General features: G+C 43.8%; 1 protein-coding gene across 1 annotated transcript in view; it reads right to left on the bottom strand.

The window, feature by feature from the left end:
* Positions 1 to 21,942, bottom strand: part of PREP (prolyl endopeptidase) — a 141,900-nt gene that overhangs the window by 46,185 nt on the left and 73,773 nt on the right. Inside the window, exons 8-10 of the mRNA XM_052646028.1 lie at positions 19,222 to 19,413; positions 15,134 to 15,331; positions 8,099 to 8,202 (exon numbers count right to left, since the gene is read on the bottom strand). Of these exons, the coding sequence (XP_052501988.1) occupies positions 8,099 to 8,202; positions 15,134 to 15,331; positions 19,222 to 19,413 (494 nt within the window). The remainder of the gene's footprint in view (positions 1 to 8,098; positions 8,203 to 15,133; positions 15,332 to 19,221; positions 19,414 to 21,942) is intronic.

Raw genomic sequence — 21,942 nt, 5'->3', positions numbered from 1 at the left:
GCACAGAAGTCAATGAGCTAAATTAAAGCACTAATTACTGTTCTGAGGATTCACATTTGTTGAATGGCAAAGCCTGCAGGCCAGTTGTTCAGTGGCTCAGTCATGTCCAGCTCTTTGCAACTCCATGAACTGCTGCACACCAGGCTTCCCTGTCCTTCACTATCTCTTGGAACTTGCTCAGACTCACATCTGCTGAGTTAGTGATGCCACCCAACCATCTCGTCCTGTCATCCCCTTCTCATCCTGCCTTCAGTCTTTCCCAGCAAACACCAGGAGTTGGTGATGGACAGGGAAGCCTGGAGTGCTGGAGTCCATGGGATCGCAAAGAGTCAGACACGACTGAGTGACTGAACTGTAGACCAGTAACTTACTTTGCCAACAAAGGTCTGTCTAGTCAAGGCTATGGTTTTTGCAGTGGTCACGTATGGATGTGAGAGTTGGACTGTGAAGAAGGCTGAGCGCCGAAGAATTGATGCTTTTGAACTGTGGTGTTGGAGAAGACTCTTGAGAGTCCCTTGGACTGCAAGGAGATCCAACCAGTCCATTCTGAAGGGGATCAGTCCTGGGTGTTCTTTGGAGGGAATGATGCTAAAGCTGAAACTCCAATACTCTGGCCACCTCATGTGAAGAGTTGACTCATTGGAAAAGACTCTGATGCTGGGAGGGATTGGGGGCAGGAGAAGGGGACGACAGAGGATGAGATGGCTGGATGGCATCACTGACTCGATGGACATGAGTTTGAGTGAACTCCGGGAGTTGTTGATAGACAGGGAGGCCTGGCGTGCAGGGATTCGTGGGGTCACAGAGTCGGACACGACTGAGCGACTGAACTGAAGTGACCTGACCTACAAATTACTGTCAAGGTTACAAAAATCTAGACTAAAGAAAAATAACCCCACTCCTTCTACCCCAAGGCATCTTGGTAAACCCAAAGAATAATCTAATTTTAATTTTCTAATCATCTAATTTAAAAAATCAGCTTCTGGTCAGTTATAAAGCAAATCACCTTTGGGATGTTCTTGATGGTTCACATGCAGTATTGTAGGTAAACCTCAGAAGCGTAAAATTCCTCAGTTTAAGAGGTAGGACTCAATTAAATCTGTGTTAAATACTTATAATCCTTACTACTTCTGTACTCTGTTGATTTAGGTTTGATATTGCCCCATAAAATGGAATCTTCCTTCTAATTTATTCTTTTATAACATGTGGAAACTGTTGTCAATGGAGTTGATTCAGAGTATACTGAGTTCACTGTTCATTTTCAGGTCCATAAATTTTGACTTTCACTTTAGGAGGAGAAAAGACAATCTTTCAGCTGTCAAACATTTTTAGCTGAACACAAACGAGACACCGAGAAAGCAAAAAGCGCATTTTTGCTACACTGCATCCTTCGTTGTGCCACGTTCAGCCACAGTGCAAACACTACTTTATCCACAAGAAAGAGCTGTCAGAGGCAACTCTCCTGCACAGGATGCTGAGGGCAGGACTCCTTTCTTCTTGAACTTACTGTGAAATTATGAAATTAAACAGCTACAAAAAGGTAGAGGCTCTCTGAATGAAGAATTGTGGTGACATTGTTCAGGAGGCCCAGTAGGGGCCTGGGGCTTACAAAAGCAGCCATCCCTCAAAGCCGAACCCAGGTTCCACCTCTCCCAGGAAAATCCCTGGGCATCCCAGCCAGGATATCACAGTGCCGATGCAAACTTTCACCTTTCCCCTGATCGTTGTGATAACATCTTGGGGTATCTGACCTTTCAGAGCTCTGTGTCTCAGCCTGACTGCAAACTTTCCAGGGACAGTGCCTGTGTCTGGAATGTCTCTGGATTCAAACAGTACCACCTTGCATTGCACATCACATATATATTTATCAACAGACTAAATTTTCCTATTTTTTCCCTTCGGTTTAAAATGGAACATATTACTGGTCATAAATATAGACAAGATTCTTTTCATATAAATTACTTATCACCAAATCTTTGTTATTAATGTAATTTCTAATGCTCAGTTCAGTTCAGTTCAGTCACTCAGTCGTGTCCGACTCTTTGCGACCCCATGAATCGCAGCACGCCAGGCCTCCCTGTCCATCACCATCTCCTGGAGTTCACTCAGACTCACGTCCATCGAGTCCGTGATGCCATCCAGCCATCTCATCCTGGGTCATCCCCTTTTCCTCATGCCCCCAATCCCTCCCAGCATCAGAGTCTTTTCCAATGAGTCAACTCTTCACATGAGGTGGCCAAAGTACTGGAGCTTCAGCATCCTTCCTTCCAAAGAAATCCCAGGGTTGATCTCCTTCAGAATGGACTGGTTGAATCTCCTTGCAGTCCAAGGGACTCTCAAGAGTCTTTTCCAACACCACAGTTCAAAAGCATCAATTCTTCGGCGCTCATCCTTGTTCACAGTCCAACTCTCACATCCACACATGACCACAGGAAAAACCATAGCCTTGACTAGATGGACCTTCGTCGGCAAAGTAATGTCTCTGCTTTTGAATATACTATCTAGATTGGTCATAACTTTTCTTCCAAGGAGTAAGTGTCTTTTAATTTCATGGCTGCAGTCATCATCTGCAGTGATTTTGGAGCCCCCAAAAATAAAGTCTGACACTGTTTCCACTGTTCCCCCATCTATTTCCCATGAAGTGATGGGACCAGATGCCATGATCTTCATTTTCTGAATGTTGAGCTTTAAGCCAACTTTTTCACTCCCCTCTTTCACTTTCATCAAGAGGCTTTTGAGTTCCTCTTCACTTTCTGCCATAAGGGTGGTGTCATCTGCATATCTGAGGTGATTGATATTTCTCCCGGCAATCTTGATTCCAGCTTGTGTTTCTTCCAACCCAGCGTTTCTCATGACGTACTCTGCATATACGTTAAATAAGCAGGGTGACAATATATAGCCTTGACGTACTCCTTTTCCTATTTGGAACCAGTCTGTTGTTCCATGTCCAGTTCTAACTGTTGCTTCCTGACCTGCATACAGATTTCTCAAGAGGCAGGTTAGATGGTCTGGTATTCCCATCTCTTTCAGAATTTTCCACAGTTTATTGTGATCCACACAGTCAAAGCCTTTGGCATAGTCAATAAAGCAGAAATAGATGTTTTTCTGGAACTCTCTTGCTTTTTCCATGATCCAGCAGATGTTGGCAATTTGATCTCTGGTTCCTCTGCCTTTTCTAAAACCAGCTTGAACATCAGGGAGTTCTAATGCTCAGTATTTCCTTTTTATAGACCTGTGCACAGATGTTCTAACCAATATTACATAGTGGTCATGTCATTCATAATAAAAAGAGGAAAAAGATCAGTCAACTGCAGCTATGATAAACCTATCCAAAACTTAATTTTTTTGTGTCCCACAGACTGGAAGAGAAAGTTTTTCCAGGATCTGATTTTCAAAATTGTATTTCCTATAGAGATGAATTTTCTCCCACAGCTGTAGTCAGGACTAGGTAAAGACTATATAGTAGCTATGTTCTGTATATGTCACCAAAACAGGACACTCTCACCCCACATGCCCCCACCACCACTCAAGATCTCTGGTCCTGAATGAAAGCACATCACACAAAGAAGAGCCCTGTGGCTGGTTTAGCCCTGTGTTTCTTTGACCCTCCTTTTTCTCTCCCCTTCACTTAGTACACCTTATGAGCTACACGACCAGGTGGACATGCACGGCTGTGATCACCATTAACTGCACTGACTAACCATGCGGGTAATCTGGGCAGCATTTGCTTCAAAATGATAATGTACATAAAATGTAAGAAGGAATAACAATTAGCCCAGGGAATTTTCTTTTAAAATCACATACAGAATAAATACAAACACCAGGGTTATGCAAAATCAAAAGCAGCACTACCCTGAAGTAATTGAAAACAAAAAATGAATCTTCCCCCTACACCCGCAAATGCTGTGGTTTCTATTATACACTATGAGGATTTTTTCCACTCATGCACAAACCCTTCTCTAGGGCCTGCTTTTACAGGCTGGTCATTGTTGGCAACTCTGCTGAGAGTCTGATCACAATGTGAGCACAGAAGTCACACTCATGCTTCCTGTCAAAGCTCTGCTGTGTACACCTGGGCTAAGCTACTGCAAAATGGGCTTTCAGTCTATAGCACTGTGATATCATGGTACATTCCAAAGCCACCTTTACCCAAAACAAGAATTCTACTTAAATAACGCAGTGCAATATGTATGATGTGTATAATTAACATATTAAAGTCTCCTGAAGGCATTATGCTAGAGAGATTATACCTTCATAAAAGTTGTAAAACCAGTGTGTTCTCTCCAGTTACTCAGTTACTATCCCCTTAAATACGTCCCATGAATCTTTTCATCCTTTTTCCCCTACTGCACTTGTACAAATAAAAGCTTCTAAGTATTTCAGTAGCTTGACTTTAGGGGAATTTTCTTTGTGAAGTGGAAAGCCGCACACAGAGGACTTCAGTGCCTTTTCCAATGGCACGTGACTGCCATCTCCTGAGTATACTTTCTCCCCAGTTTAATCTGGAAATCTCAGGTTGCTGTGCCCAGGGCTGAGGGATTTCTACTCCACACAAGCATGTGCTTGGCTGTAAAGTTTTATCTTTTCATTTATATCTGAAAAGAACACATATTAGGTTGTAACTAGTTTCTTTGTGTACCATCTGTAAAGAATAGAGAAAAACAGCTACTTGATAGGAAAAACAACTCCAACCATCCTCCCCGAGAAGGAAAAGCCACTTTCCTATAAGAAGCTGCCTTCGAGGCAGCTGTCATGATCACAGGTCCCTTCTCCCTGCCACAAACTCCACCGTTACTCACTTTGACATGAGTTGTGGGAAGTAGAAAAGAGAATTTTTTAAAAAAATACAGACTGAGGGGCTGCACAGCAGAGATGAAGAGAACATGAGGGCTGAGGGGAGGGGCGTCTCATGGGCAACAGAGCCCATCCTAGAGCAGCCAAGCGGGGACAGCCACTTCTCACTGCCCGGGAATGCTCTGCATTACTGATGGGAGAGGCAGTGTCTTGCACCACACACAGACGCACCACACACAGACACACACACAGACAGACACACACACAGACAGACACACACACAGACACACACACACACAGACAAACAGACACACACAGACACACACACAGACACACACACATAGACACACACACACACACAGTCACACACACACACAGACACGCACAGACACACACGCACACACACAGACACACACAGATACACACACACACACAGACATACACAGACAGACACACACACAGACACACATACACACACAGACACCCTCCCCCCTCCACTGCCCTGAGGATGTCCAGGCAAGGACTAGAAGTAGTTCCTGAGAAGGCCAAATGTTACAGCTGACAGGCACGCAATGTCTACACACAGAGAAAATGAAAAACAGCAAGGCACGGAAGCCTAAAAGTGACGTTAAAAGTCTAATGCAGGACTAGGGTGAATTAATGAGACATACAAGCACCAGACTGGGGCTATGGCCCCTAAAAGATCTCTCTCCAGGCAAGGGCTCACTTTGAAAATAAAAGAAGCCAAACTAGCTAAGGAAACCTAAAAGTCTGCCATATTTACTTCTAACACTTTTTGAAAAAAACAAACAAACAAACAACTGATTACATTCTACATGAAAGTGTTAAGTCTCTGTGATGTCTGACTTTTTGCAACCCTATGGACTAGAGCTCACCAGACTCCTCTGTCCATGGGATTCTCCAGGCATGAATACTGGAGTGGGTTGCCATGCCCTTTCCAGGGGCCCTTCCCCACCCAGGGGTCAAATCCAGGTCTCCTGTATTACAGGCAGATTCTTTACTGACTGAGCCCTATGTGCCAGACCCTTAATATGGGCAGACCTTGGGGACACGGCAGCTTCAGTTCCAGACCCCCACAATAAAGCAAGCGTCACAATAAAGCGAGTCAGATGAGGTTTCTGATTTCCCAGTGCTTAGAAAAGTTACATTTGCACTATATTGTAGTCTATTCAGTGTCACGTACGGTTGAGAAAGCTGGACTATAAAGAAGGCAGAATGCCAAAGAATTGATGCCTTCAAACTGTGGTGCTGGAGAAGACTTCTAAAAGTCCCTTGGACAGCAAGGAAATCAAACCAGTCAATTTTAATGGCGATCAACCCTGAATATTCACTGGAAGGACCGATGCTAAAGCTGAAGCTCCAGTATTTTGGTCATCTGATGCACACAGATGACTTACTGGAAAAGTTCCTGATGCTGGGAAAGATCAAGGGCAGAAGGAGAAGAGGGGGTCAGAGGATGAGATGGCTGGATGGCATCACTGATGCAAGGAACATGAACTTAGGCAAACTCCAAGAGACGGTGAGGGACAGGGAGGCCTGGCATGCTGCCGTTCAGGGGGTCACAGAGAGTCGGACACGATTGGGCAACTGAACAACAACAACAATATTCAGTGTGCAACAACATTAAGTCTAAAACAATGTTGTACATACCTTAAAGAATATTTAATTGCTAGAAAATGCTAACAGCACGTGAGCCTTCAGTGAGTCATAATCTTTCTTGCAATAACAACATGAAAGATCACAGATCATAACAAATATAACAATAATGAAATAGTTTGAAATTCTACAAGAATTACCAAAATGTGACAGACACATGAAATAGACAAATGCTGTCGGAAAAATGGCACCAATAGATATGCTCGATGCAGAACTGCCACAAACCTTCAATTTGTAAAAAAAAAAAAAAAACAAAACACAGTATCCGCAAAGCACAATGAAGCAAAGAACAATAAAACGAGGTATGTCTATATATATCATCTCACATATCCTGCAGGAATATTATCATATCATATAATCCTGCAGGAATCCTGCAAAATGGGTACTATCTGTTTTGCAGCTGAAAAAACTGGCAGAAAAGTTAAATGACTCATCCTATGTCAACGAAGACGTATCAGTCAATACATGCAGACTTCAGACTTCAGGCTGACAGAGCTTGAAGACAAAGGTCCTGGACCTCTAATGAGAATGCTCTCTGACTTTATAAGTACTATTTATATAGATCAAGGATCAGCAAACTTTGTCCTGGAGGGCCAAATACTTAAGCACTTTAGTCTTTGTGGGCCAGTCTCTGCTGCACTGTTAAAGCACTAAGGCAGCCACAGACACTATGTAAACAAACATGGCTATTCTCCAAAAAACCAGAGGCCAGTACGTCGACTCCTGATATAGAAGAGGGGCTGGCGATCTGCAGCCCTGGGCCAGATTCAGCCGGCCAAACAGTTTTATCTTTGATCTAGGTCTAGTCCGTCATCTAGACTTCTCTTAGACAGGTGAAGGGCAATTCACCCTGTTAAAATGATGCTCTAGTTTCACAGAAACATTCTCAGGGTATCCAGTGCTCTTTTTATTTTTTTCTAACTTTCCTTTGGAAACAACACTCTGAATCCTAACCTGGGTCTCTGTGGTCCAGGCCCCCTGGTAGGAGAGCCCTGATGAAACACCTGGTACCTGGCAGGTGACCTGCCATTGCAAAGGAACAGAGTTGTTTTGCATCATTTGTCAGTGAATGATCTGATTTCTGGGAGACTCAGTACCTGTGGGCCACTGAGAAAACAAAAAAAAATGGAGATTCTTAACCTGAAAGGATGGTGACCAGAGAGTGAGCTTGCCATGCATGGCAGTTAGACAGTTAATTTATCCATTCTAATGTTTTATTGAGCGCTCACCCTGTGCCAGGCAGACATACGGATAAACTTCAGACTGCAAAGACTGCCTTCTAGCACTTGAGTGAATACTTCATGTAAAGAAAATCTATGTTATTACTAATCACACCACGAGACCCGAGCCAGAAAACAATCCACTTTGAAGCAAGCAGACAAACTGTGTTGCTTTGATCCCCCAGACAAGGGACTCTGGCTTCCTGTCAAGAGTGGCAGAATCTGTAAACTCCAAGAGGGCAGGGACCTCGCTGAGCTCAATGCCCAGAAGCAGCAGGTGTTCCCAAGTATCTGTGGCTGGTGTTGCTGTGGGTTACCTCTATAGCTGCTGACAAACTGGAGTGTGCACAGCCTGGCCTGAAAGTCAGATTTTTAAACTCACATTGTCAAGATAAAATACCCCCTACCTGGACTGTCTGGTAATCGGAAGCGTCAATTCCTTTCACAGTCACCTCTCGGAAGACTCTGGGCTCCAGTTCCTCTTTGGTCAGATCACAGTGATAGATGATACCTAGAAGGAAACGGATGTCTTAGTTCAGTCCATAAACTCACTAGATACAAGAAGGGCAAGGATCACAAAGCACAGTCAGTAGTGCGTTTAAGGTCACTGCAGAGAGACCTCAGAACAGCCTGGCATGTGCACTATGTAATGCTACGTAGTTCCCACTTCATCATCGCCATCGCATGTGGTCTTCTTTCGTACCACAGTCACCTCTGTATCATTTTAGAAGATTCTAACGCATTCCAGGACTAAGAGCAGAGGCAAAACCTAACTGCAGAAACATAACAGGTCCTTCCCGACGCCCGGTCACTTAGGAGTACAGGCCAAAGAAGATGGGACACTTCATGTAGGGTTATTTCACCTGAGCAGGGATTGAGATGGAAAACTCAAATGATGTGCCCAAAGTCAACAGCCAATCAGGGGTCTCTTGATGGGAACTCTGGGACTATTGCTTCCTGACCCCCACCCCTCTGTGGACACACACGTGCAATCAGGGACCAAAGACAGCCTTTCAGGGAGTCTTTCAGAATTGCCTTTAAAGTTCTGACTATCCAAGTGCACAACACACACTGATGAATACACAATAAACTTTTAGCTATTTTAACCACTAATTAAAATCCCATTTCCTTAAGTTAATGCTGCTGCTGCTGCTGCTGCTGCTGCTGCTGCTGCTAAGTCACTTCAGTCGTGTCCGACTCTGTGCGACCTTGGAGACGGCAGCCCACCAGGCTCCCCCGTCCCTGGGATTCTTCAGGCAAGAATATTGGAGTGGGTTGCCATTTCCTCCTCCAATGCATGAAAGTGAAAAGTGAAAGTAAAATCGTGTCTGACTCTTCGCGACCCCATGCACAGCAGCCTACCAGGCTCCTCCGTTCATGGGATTTTCCAGGCAAGAGTACTGGAGTGGGGTGCCATTGCCTTCTCCGAATTTAATGCTACTACATTCTAACATTTAATATCTAAATCAAAGGGACTTCCCTGGTGGTCCAATGGATAAAAATTTGCCTTGCAATGCCAGGGACACAGGTTTGATCCCTGGTCCAGGAGGATCCCACATGGTGTGGAGCAACTAAGCCCGTGCGCCACAACTACTGAGCTCCCACACTACAGCTACTGAAGCCTGCATGCCCCAGAGCCTGTGCTCTGCAAGAAGAAGCCTGCATACTGCAGCTAGAGAGCAGCCCCCAGGCTCCATAATGAGAGAAGGCCCAGGGGCAGCAACGAAGACCCATCACAGCCCCCAAAATAAAATAAGTAAAACAACAAAAAAGAACAAATCAAAGAAACAATAAGTAAGATAAATCACTACTGTTTGAAAACAACAACATTGCTATTGTTTATGAAACAGAATTAGTCATCCAGAGTGGCTGGTGTGGAAACAGCCCTCCCACATAATACTTTAAACATACACTGTCAGTATATGAAAAATCAATTTAGAGATCCTGATACTTGCTGCAAAACCAGAAACTAAGCAGTTACTCCCACAGGGTACATTCAAACTGATTGATCATGTGATAAAATAGCAGCGTGCTTTCTTTTCAACTCCTCTGTGTAGGTATGAACTTCACTAACAGCTGCAAAACAGCACTCTGCTCCCCACTGGCAAAGAGCAATATGTTTAGATACTTTAACAAAAAGACTGTTAATCCCCATGAATGTTATCGCAATTCCCATGCTTACAAATTATTTTAAGGTTTATAATATAATCATACAATATATGATTAACATTGGCAGTGGGGAGATACCTAATAGGACTGAAGTAATGGCTTTCTTAGTTGAAGCTGTATTTGGATATTTGTTGGAATATATCCTTATACATAAAATATTTTCAGACTACACTCCGGGCATACATTCTAAATTACCAGACACACTGAGTACTGTACTTGCCCAGATAAATGTAGTCTTGAGGGCAAAGGCTATCTTCACATATACGTTAATTTTTGAAAAGCTTCTTCATTAGTACCTGTCCCACTTCCTTCCTCCTGGAGAAGGAAATGGCAACCCACTCCAGTATTCCTGCCTGGAGAATCTCAAGGACGGAGGAGCCTGGTAGGCGACAGTCCATCGGGTCGCAAAGAGTCGGACACGACTGAGCAACTTCACTTCACTTCACTTCTACTTTCTCAAAACACAAAAAGCATCTCCATCCTCAAAAAAAAAAAAAAAAAAAAAAAATCCAAACCACCAGACAATGACAACGAGATTGCAGAACAAGCATGAGCCATTTAAGCCCTGGACTCACCCCAGCATCACTGTTACCTGAGCTATAGTGAATCACAAAGGATGGGGAGCCAGGATTCCCAGCTCTAACCACCAACCAGTTCCTGGGGCAGTACCCTGAGAAAAGTCACCAAACTACTAGAATGAAATTTCTCAAGTGAAAGACAGTGAGTAGGAAACACACTATAAATGCCTGTTTCTCTACAAAAATCGAGACATCAAAGCCTCTAGCAGAAGGATGAAATTCTACAAGATGGGCTGGCTCCTGTTGGGAGAAAGGGTACCAAGTACCTGATCTCTGTTCTTCTGTTTGGGGCAGAAGTGGCACTTTGGAGGAGGCTGGGTTATACCTAAAGGTACCAGTGCTTAATTTACTTGATGGATATTTTCTATTTTCAGATCCATCTGGGTCAGTCCACATGAGCCCACTGCAGATTCACGTTGTAACGTGAATCCCTATAGCCAAAGAGCAGCCCTGGGTGTTCTAATGATGCTAAAGCTGAAACTCCAGTACTTTGGCCACCTCATGTGAAGAGTTGACTCATTGGAAAAGACTGATGCTGGGAGGGATTGGGGGCAGGAGGAAAAAGGGACGACAGAGGATGAGATGGCTGGATGGCATCACCGACTCGATGGACGTGAGTTTGAGTGAATTCCGGGAGATGGTGATGGACAGGGAGGCCTGGCGTGCTGCAATTCATGGGGTCGCAAAGAGTTGGACATGACTGAGCGACTGAACAGAAGTGAATGATGTTTTGTGTCCTGTCTCAATTGGTTTGCTAAGTATAGCAATCCAGTAATGGATTGGAGAAAACATTCTAGAGTCATAAATCAGAGGGGACTGGTTAGATGATCTCTAGGGAATAATTTCAAAGTTTAAGGGCAAAAGAGAACTGAATTCGGAAGTTCCTTAAGACCAGAGGAGATGTCTTGGATTTGAGATGGGTCTCCTGATGAAAACAGTGCTTTAACAAGGCTACTCTAGCAAAAGGAAAGAGGGAGGGGCAATCAGTTCAGATACTCCTGCTATAACTGGAAATTAGTGTAAGGAGATGAAAGAGATGGGAGTTAAAAGAAAGGGACAATTCTAGGAGAAACTGCAAAAGGATCAACAGAGGAATCTGGAAAACTGGATATGCAAAGAAAAGCAAAAGAACTTGGCAAAGATGACCCATGTAGACACTGTTTCATCCAATTACAGGTCGGGTTTTAAGGATATTAAAATTAAAAAAACACAAACAAAAACAAGTCTCTTAAAATGTTTTTGCACTCTTTGATCATTTATCCAAAGGAGTTGAAAATGTGTCCACACAAGAACCTGTACACAGATATTCAGAGCAGTTTTATTCATGACTGCCAAAAGTTGGAGGCAACGAAGATGTCCTTCAGAAGGTGAATGCGTAAGTAAATGGTGGAACATCCAGACAATTCAAAAAATAAATAAGTAAATAGTAATAGCAAAAAATAAATAAGCCATTAAGCCATGTAACAACCTTAAATGCATATTACTAACTGAAGGAGCCAATCTGAAAAGTCTATATAATCTATTAATATGATTCTAACTATAGGTCATTCTGGAAAAGACAAAGCTGTTTCCATAGAGACAGTAAAAAGATCAGTGGTTGCCAGGGGCTAGGGGGAGAAGGGATGAAAAGGGCAGAGTGCACAGACTTTTTAGGGTACTGAAATTACTCTGCATGATACCATAAAAACACATACTGATGGATACAGGTCATCATACATTTCTCCACACTCAGAATGTACAACACCAAGAGTGAGTCCTAAGGTAAGTTATGGACTCTGAGCAACTGTGATGTGTCAATGCAGGCTCATCAACTGTAGCAACCGTATCACTGGAGTAGGGGATGTTGATACAGGGGAGGCAGTGCACATGTAGGGACAGGGAGTACGCAGGAAATCCCTGTCCCCTTCCTTCAACATTGCTACCGACCTACATCTGCTCTTACAGCACTTTTATGCTTTTCCCAAAGAGTCTGGGAAAGCTTCTTTGATTTCTTCTGTTTCTCAGAACCATGCAACTGGGATGGCTGTACTGGATTATTACAACACAGAGAAGTCTGGAGTGAGCCTTAGACAACCCTCCCAGGTCCCATGAATACAGCATCACTCGGCTCCACCACTAAATGGTCTGAGCCACAGGGAATAAGTGCATCGTGCTCCAAACTTGCCTTGGCTGTCTGTTTCCCTCCTAGTGCAGCCGCAGCTCTCCTAGACCTGCCCCTCCCTTTTAACTCCCATCTCCCTCACCTCCTTACATTTATTTCCAATCATAGCAGGAGTATCTGAACTGATTGCCCCTCCCTCTTTCCTTTTGCTAGAATAGCCTTGTTAAAGCACTGTTTTCATCAGGGGACCCATCTCCTCAAGTCCAAGACATCTCCTCTGGTCTTAAGGAACTTCTGAGTTCGGTTCTCTTTTGCCCTTAAACTTTGAAATTATTCCCTAAAGATCACCTAAACAATCCTCTCTGATTCATGACTCTAGGATGTTTTCTCCAATCCAATACCCGATCCTTATACTTAGCAAACCAATTGAGACAAGGACACAAAACATCATTAGGCTATAAGAATTCATGTTACAATGTGGGCCTGTTTTCTTCCAGATGGCTTTGCTCAAGACACGTCTTCACCATGTATTTCCATGGGAAGCAAAGTCAGCAGGTGTACACCTGCCAGATGTATCAGGCGTCCACAGCAGTCGGCGCAGCAGGTATTTTTGGCCCTGGAGCTTTATTTATAATTTAGTGTCTGTTGTTTACTGCAGCAGCGGACAGTCAACCTTCGGAGAGCAGTGCAAGACAGCCTTTGAAAAGCGGACATGCATGTACATGGATGTGCACATATGTACACACTGACGATTTCCTGCTTTCAGGGAATCTAGTTTAATTATTTATTTTTCCATTTGGTTCAGAAGGTCTGAGCCTGGAAGCCCTGTTCTCTGATTTCAGGTATCAGATTACATTAAGGAGAGAAAAGACAAGGCTGGAGGCAAAACAAATTAGGAAAAAGACGAAGGAGAAGAAGAAAGGATTGCAGTGACAAATAAAGCTTGCTCAGGAGCTGCCTGCTGGTACAGAATCAGGAACACACTTCTCTTTCCAGACTTCATGGCCAGAGTCACAGGTAATATTTCACTGCTTGGCACAGAACCCATCATTTTATGCTAGGACAACGAGCCCTTTCATTTTCGGGTAATGATGAACTTGTCCCTGAAATAAATGGCCACATGGGGTCACTAAAGGTGGTTTACAGGCCTCTGGGGACTCTGGCTTTTATGAAGAGCAGGTGAGTCAGCCTTGCTCTGTTCTCCTTGTTGCTCTTTATCCATTAAAACTGTTTAAAGGCTATGACGTTTTCCAAGTTCAATTTCTGGAACCAGTGTAAGTTGAGGAAAACAGTGCAGACCCCACAGCCCTGGGCTGAGAGGAGGAAAGCAATTTTCCTTGCTTCCTGTCCACTGGCTGCCACTGTCCTCCAGGCTTTGGGGAGGAGTGGTGAGGAGCAGGACACCCTGACGTGAGGCTCTTGACCTGTCAGTTCAGGGCTCCTGGCGCTGGTTTCCACTTCTTTGTGAGATCCTCTGAAAGGTGTGTGGGTGAGTAAAGATTCCTACGTGTCCCAGATGGACCATCAGACCTACGTACAGAACATCATTCTTTTGATTTAATAACCCTGACAGCAACCTGCCATGACAGTCAAGATTCCTTAAAGACTGCCTGTTCTGTGACACCGAGGCACACACAAAGAAGTGGATCAGCCATCACTGTCTTCTGCCAAACCCTGGGAGGAGGACAAAGTCATTTCTACTCCTGCTCGGCTCTCCCCTACATCTGCTTTATTTGCCAAGAACCAAACAACCGCAACAAAACTGGCTAGGACCAAAAGGACGATGAAGGAGCTTGAAAAACAAATAAGGAACGTGCAGATATTTCTTCAGCCAGATTGCTTTCAGGATAAGGTCTGCCCAGTTAACTGCAAATTGCCAACTGGCCAGGCTCCTGGGACAAGTCTGGGTGTTATAGCTTTGGCTATAACAGAAATGCTGAATGCAGCCAAGTGCAGAGACAGGAAAAAACCCAAACAAGCAAAGTGAGTGTGAAAAGCCTAAAAAAAAAAAAAAGGTATAAAAAGAGTTATGTTTACTTTGGGGAAAACTGATGCCACAAAATTGCAAATGTTTTCTTCCTTTTCTACTAGAACCAAGTAACAAGTTTTTTTTTTTTTTTTCCCCTTCATATGATGAAAGATTATACTTTAAGAATTTTATTTTAATCCAGCTTAACAAAAGCGGAATGTAGTCTCAGTTTTAAAACAGCTTTTAAATGTCAGATGTGACTACAGATTTTTTTTTTTAACACTTTTAGTTATCTGTGCTGTGTGTGTTTTGATATATATAGACTAAAGGCTGAATCTATGGTTTTACTTGTTCATGCCAATTTTTCAAATCAACCTAAAAAAACAGCTGGTCCCGTCCCCAGAAGAGAGAATCAGGATATAAGATTAATGAGAATGCCATTTTAGGTGTTCACGTTTCCCTTTGTTCTGAGCATCCGTTTTACCTGTTTATATTAAGTAATTCTGGCTGTAACACAGCACATGTGATTTTCAATATAACATGGCATCATATTTCAGTTTATCAAAAGAAACCCAAATGGGAGTGCGATTTTTAAACTGGACCATGTTGGTGAAAAGACTCTCACCTGGAGATAAAAAGGAAGTAAACTGATAGAAGATCTCGGTGTCCTTCTTCTGGCCGCTGTACCCCACGACGCTGCCGACCTCCAGCGGGAAGGTCTTGAGGAGAGCACCAGTGGCCAGGTCGTGAAGCTGCAGGGTGTTCTTTACGTCGTGCAGATAGCACAGCACCAAGAAGCTGGACCTGACGCAAGCTACCCATTCTGAAAAGATAAGGACGCATAAAACCTAATGTGGCTTTGAAAATTAGCCAGAAACATACTCATTCCACTGAACAACAGTTCTGGGGCTCTACCCTGTGCTCTGTAGCACTGAGACTGGCTGAGTGATTTCATAATTGGCTTTAACTGTTCGTTGCGTTTTCGGCATATCCCTCTAATAAATCATTGCCAATGTCAGGTCCAGAGGTAATAATACATTCTCCACCTGGGACTAGGAGCCTTTGATGATCTCAATAACGTGTGTAATACAACTGACCCTGCTGCCCTATTTTGTGTCCAGTATCATGTTACAGGAGGTACAGAGGGAAAACAACAAAACCTGAATCATGCTCGTCATCTGCCAAGATTGTTCATTCAGTAAGAATGTACCAAACCCTTGCTTGGCAGGTGCTTGGCACCCTGCAAGGTGCTGGACAGACCAGCAAGGAGATGAGGTCGCTTCTGCCCTTGAGACACAATCACGTAAAAATATAAGTAGTAACGTGTAAACAAAGGTGAGTGAGGGGCTGGTTGAGATTCAAAATAAGTGGGAGCCCTTGAGCAAGTGCTGAGTTACAGCTGGGGGACAGTGAAGGTGGGGGTGCCTGGGTGGTGTTGGGGACAGGGCAGCTCTCTGTCGGGCGCAAAGGTAGGAAACACAACTCAAGGAATGAAGGCCAGAGCTGGGGATAAGAAGAGAGAAAAGAATATGAATGAACCAGGAAGGGCGAATGAACCAGGAGTGAAGCAGGAAGGGAGGAAGACTGGGAAAGAAAACGAGTGAGAAGCCCATTTTCAAGAAGACTGTTGTCCCTTCTGGGGGTGAGTGGGGTTGGTGGTGGGAGGTCTGAGGGGGTTTGGTGAGCTGGGGGGGGGGAACTTTAGTTCTGACTCGGTCATTACTGCAGAGCTACTGTTGGACAAAAGGGTGACCTACACAGAGGGTGACAGCAGTGACGGACGTATGCACCCCATGGCTGAACAGAAACGGAGTACATGGCGGGTGGAGCAGAACCCAGGAAGCCAAGCAGGGCCCCACTTGGAGCTGGGGACAAAGTCGGGAGAAGGGTGGCCAAGAAACGAAGGGCGTCCCCAGGAAGAGCCACCAGGCCGTGGTGAGGAGGGGGATCTGAGGGTGAGGCAGAGACAGGCGTTCCACCCCTCCCTTCCCTGTGCCCAGGCACAGCTTCAGTGTTGTGCTGTCGGTGATGGAGCTGGGAGAGCGGGGGTAAGCGGGCAGAGGAGGAGAGGAGGAAGTGGTGCGGGCAGGCCTGAGCACAATCCACTGTGCTCTGGACGAGATCACCCAGCGACAAGGACAGGCCATCCAGAGAGACAGGCTGCAGCAAATGCAAGCCAGCACAGGGCTGCAGGGAGCAGCTCAGGAACGTGGAAAAGATGAGCCTGTCTCAGTTTTCATGGTATGGAGCAGGGCAAGGGGCTTTTAATACTGCTTGTGTTTATAACCCAGGAAACTAGCAGCTCACACATATGACATTATCAATTCTCAACAAGACACGGGCCAGAGGGAGCTCTGAGGGCCACCAGGGGCCCCAGTCTCGTCAAGTTCTTTAGGTTCCTACTGCAAACTTCTCAAGTCAGGATATAAAAAACAACTATTACACCTAAAAGTCATTTGCTCATCGGCCAATATGATTTTTTTAAAGTACTTCAATCAAGCAATGTATTTCATGTGGCTTTAATGTTTCAAAGAAAGGAGGTGGGGGGAAGGAAGTAAATTATTTCTGTCAAAAAAAATAATCAATCTGTGTTAACTACGAGCACGTCAGGATTCTAAAACAAAGGGAATAAGAAAAGGACAAGGTGATTTGCAGACTGTCGTTAATAAAAGATCTGACTTAACAGCTGTACTTTATGATTCATCTCTAGTTTTTATTCTCAGTAGGGCATTCTGTGCTAATGATATATTGCAAATTTACCTGTGCTTCTCTTTGAATTGATGAGTTCTAGTGAATATTGAAGGTTTCCCCTTTCCAGTGTAAAGAACTTATAACCTTTCAGAGAGAAGGTTATAAAAATACATCACCACTCCCACAAATCTCCGAGCACTGATTTACATTTCATTAGATCTGCAGGTTAGACAGGATTGTCACCTTAAGGTACAGTTAGAACTGCTTTGGGTGGTGGGGGGGCGGGGGGGGTGGTTGGGGGGCTTTAAAAGGCAGAAAATTCACTTGCCTTGGGAAATATCTGGATTTCTGATGGTTCCATACAAGAGAATCACTGTTGCAACCTGACCTTCACCTGAAAAGCACCCAGGGCACTCTTCACGAAGACTTGTGCCACCATCTCCTTTGGACCCACCAAGGCCCGAGGGGCCCTCCGGTGGCAATTAAGAAGTGCGCACCAAGAGCTGGATCTTACCACCCCTGGAGGGGACATTCTGTCTCAGTTTGCACAGAAGCCAAAGTCGCTGCAAACTGGTTTCCTCACATGAAGATGTTAACGGAGAAGGCAGGAAACCTGTTATAAGATTCTCAGGTCCTTCATCCAACATATGAGGTCCAGAGAGTGAACAGAAGGTTTTGAGCAGACAGATAAACAGGCTTCCTTGGAAACAGCCTCTGTCCTGTTATTAAGTCCCCTCCCCACCAGGAGAACTCAGCGGAGAGAGAGAGAGCACCGATGCCTAATCCAAGCTGAGAAGCAGGTATGGACAGAGAAGAGCCTGGGATGAGCTGCAGTCCTGGGCTGCAGATAGGGGCTGAGCAGGTAAAGGCATGGACAGGGCTGTCTTGGGTCCCGTCTGATAGGACTGCCCGAGGTGTAAGAGGCCTCCGTACAGAAGCGGGTGGATGGGTGAGCCAGGTGTCCAGGGGCAGAGGGGAGCGCATGAGTGAAGCACTTCCTGAAACTCAGCTGTAATTGTGTGCCCACCTCCTGCTCTACAAGCCAGGCCAGGATGAATTATCCGCAGGCACAGAGCATGCTGCCTTGAGCCAGGGAGGAAGGGTCCTTACTTTTCCAGGATGTGCACCTGGATCTGACTCCAATATATGTGCTCTGAGTCACTGAAAAACCCATGTCAGGACTGCTTCGTCCGACACAGGGCCACTCTGCCGTTTTCACAAAGAATTACTTTCCTGATTATACACCTTATACCTTCCCTTGGAATGGCCCTAGACTTTATCCCTATTCAACCCATCAGAAGTTCACCTCCACAAGCAAACTCTTCCCTAGCTTGAAGGTATTCGACTCTCCTTTTGTGTCAAAAACTGTAGCAAAATTAGTGAGTCTCATTTGAAGTCAAATCCAGCTTTCAGGCAATAAGTAACTTATAAAGCAGTATATCATTTTTGGAAAATCACTGAGAAAGTGAATAAATGGGAATTTAAAGGGGCTGTGAAACATGATGGACTCAGAAGTGATGCTCTTAACACGTTATTGTAGCACAGTGCACACAGCAGCAAGAGCAATGGATCTCAGTTGAATCTGACAATAATCTCTCTTCTCTTCTGGTAAGAGGACTATAAATCCAGTCTAAGATCTACAATAAATAAAATGAACAGCCAAAGTTATTCCAAAGCTAAAAACTAACGATTCTGAATCCAAATAGTTTAAAAAAATTTAAACATTAGCACTTATTATTAGATAACAGCTACACCAAGACAGCCAGTATTTAGTAAAAAAGCTCCGCCTTTGAAGGTCTGGATTCATACCTTCACAATGTTTATGAAGATCCCACACAATGTTGTGCTAATTATAAAAGTCACATGGTAATACACACTTGGCTGCTCTATTAAGACTTTTCAGGATCATAAGTTGAAGGTTCTTTACCTTGTAACCGGTTACCAGAGACCGAGAGATACACCAGTGTCTTGACATTCTTAGCAGAAACAAAAGCACAGCCTTCAAGCAGCACGCACTCTTACCTAAGACGTCTTTCTCGTGCTCAGGAACCAGCACCTTCCACCTGGACTCCTCGGGGTCCGTGAAGTCAATGTTGATCAGGCGGTAGTTAGGAGAGTGGCGATTTGTCTTGAACGTGAAAACCGTGCCCTCGTTGGTCACGTAGTCATACTCTCCTTCGAAGTTGTCGATCAGCTTCACCCACTTCAGGATTCCTGGTGAGAGAGACCAAGCACCTCCGTCACCTCTCTGGGATTTGAAGTGGTGTGATTTGTGTGTAGGGAGGGGATAGATCTTTTCTGTCTACAGAACACAAAGCAGACACAATGTCTGGAAGATCTAAGGCACGAGATAGAGCGAGGATGACTGTGGGTGACTTTTAAGGTTTCCAAAAACCTCAAAGGAAGCTTTTCCAGAAAAGCCTGGCAATGAAGATGAGTGGAGGATTCTCTGTCCAAGGAATCTGTCTGAATCCCTGTAATCCAGCACATCCTCTTCTACCTAAGTGGGTGTCAAATCTAAGCACGTCTTTCTACCTCCACTGCCATCATTCCACCCCGTCTTCCTTCCCTCTGGTTATGAGCAGTGGCTCACAACTGAGGAAGACCGCATCCCCCCAAGGGACTCCTGGAAATGTCTGCAGACACTGTGGTAGTTACAACTTGGAAAGTGACAGGACGGCTGCTACGCCCTGCCTCTATCTAGTGCGTAGAGGCCAGAGATGCTGTTTCAAGATACAGAATAGCGACTGGACAAAGAGTCAGCCAGCCCTGAATGTCAAGAGTGCATAGCTGGGAAACCCTGGTCTGCAGCATCAGCTTTCCACCTGGTCTACCTACAACGTCTTAATATCTTACACTGGTTCCAGTTGGTACCCTTCTTAGAAATCTCCCCATGGCTCTCTGAATAAAATCCAAATTCCTTCTTATGGTCTCCACGGTCCTGCATGTTAGACGCCTTGCCACTGAGCCAACCTCAGATGCTCCAACTTGTGCCTCACCCCGTCCTCCGGCAACACTGGCCTTTGGCAGGCTCCTTACGACATGCTTCACCTCAGGGCCTATTGTATGCCTGCCGGACCCACTCAAAAATCATTTATTCACAGCACTTCTCTCAAGATACACACAGCTGACCCTTGAGCAACACTGGCTCGAACTGCATGGGTTCATTTATAGGAGGGTTTTTCCCAACGGTAAATACTGCAGTGCTTAACACAGGATCTGTGGTTGGCTGAATTCACAGGTGCAGAGGGACCATGTATCCAGGGGGCTGACTATAACTTCCACGTGGTTCAAGGGTCAACTGTGCCTAATAAGCTTGTTTATAATTTGTCTTTTTTTTTATTCACTGCTAGATATTCAGCACCCAAATAGAATGGCACCTTCAAAGGTACAAAATAAAACTGGTGTTGAACGCAAGGGAGAACACTTTCCAATCCTTCTGTTGTAAGAACTAGTCTGCTGAGAGATCATCACTGCAAAGAAATCTTAAATGCATCCACCATCATCATCATTTAAATGGCTTACTAAATGCCAGTTTTAATACTAAAAAAAATCCACTGGGAAGACATCTGGTTCATAATGTATCAGACATAAATATTCAGAGGACATCTCAAAAATTTTATAAACGAGAAAGCTCTATGACTTCTAAACTGCTCAAAGGCAAGCCAGATCTCAACTATTCTCCAATGAATCTCCTACCTTTAATTTCACAGTGAAACTGCTACATTAATTTGGATAGTTCATTTACATTCCTGGCGATTTTACATTCATTATCTAATTCATCTCCATAACACAACATCTTTATATAATTTGTTGTTGAATTAAATTAATCAGGGAAAATATAATCCCATGGTAGTTTTTCAGTTACACAAAACAGGATTAAAACCCCAGCTCCAACCACTATTTAGCTGCATGACCTTGAACAAACGCTTTATCCTTTGCTGAGCCTCACATTCTCAACTACTGAGAAACAGTGAGAGAAATGAGAAAGTTATTATAAAGTAACTACTAATACTCACCCCACAACAAATATTATTTTAAAATAAACTATGGGAATTAAAAATAATAAGATAGGCAGTTAAAAAAAACTTTTAGCTTTTTCCCACATATCAGTAATACCTGCTAGAAAACACTAGGGGCAGTGAGGGACCTCATTTACATTAGAAGCAAAATTAATGAAATACTTAGGAATGTACTTAATAAGAAATGTGGACTCTATGAGAAAAACTCTAAAATTTTTCTAAAGAATCTTAAAAAACAATAAAACAAAACCGAGTAATTCAAAACATATACCATATTCCTCGATGGGAAGATTTAATATTTTAAAGATGCAAATAATTCCAGAAGAAATCTATAAACTTAACACAATTCCAAAAGCTTTTTAGGGAATTTGACAATACTGTTTAAAGTTCATCTGGAAGAATAAGCACTTAAGTACAATGGATATATTTTTGATGACAAAACAAGAAAGAACTTCTTGTCTTGCTCTCTACCCCTTGAAGGTAATTATTATCCTTTTATGGTAATCACTTTCTCATTTGTCTTTGTTCACTTTTTGCCTTAACATGCAGCCATGAACACTATAGTCTAATTTAGCCTCATTTTTAAATTTCTAATACAATGAAACCATACAACATGGATTTTTTGAGTCTGATTTCTTTGTATTCTTGTGTCTGATCTGACAGTGTCTTTGTAAGATTATTTATCCTCTGGTTATCATTATTGAATTCTGGTTAAATCCTA

Source organism: Budorcas taxicolor, chromosome 9, assembly GCF_023091745.1.
Source record: "Budorcas taxicolor isolate Tak-1 chromosome 9, Takin1.1, whole genome shotgun sequence".
Taxonomy (NCBI): Eukaryota; Metazoa; Chordata; class Mammalia; order Artiodactyla; family Bovidae; genus Budorcas; species Budorcas taxicolor.
The sequence above is the reverse complement of the archived record's forward strand: the minus strand, read 5'-3'. Positions and strand labels throughout refer to the sequence as shown.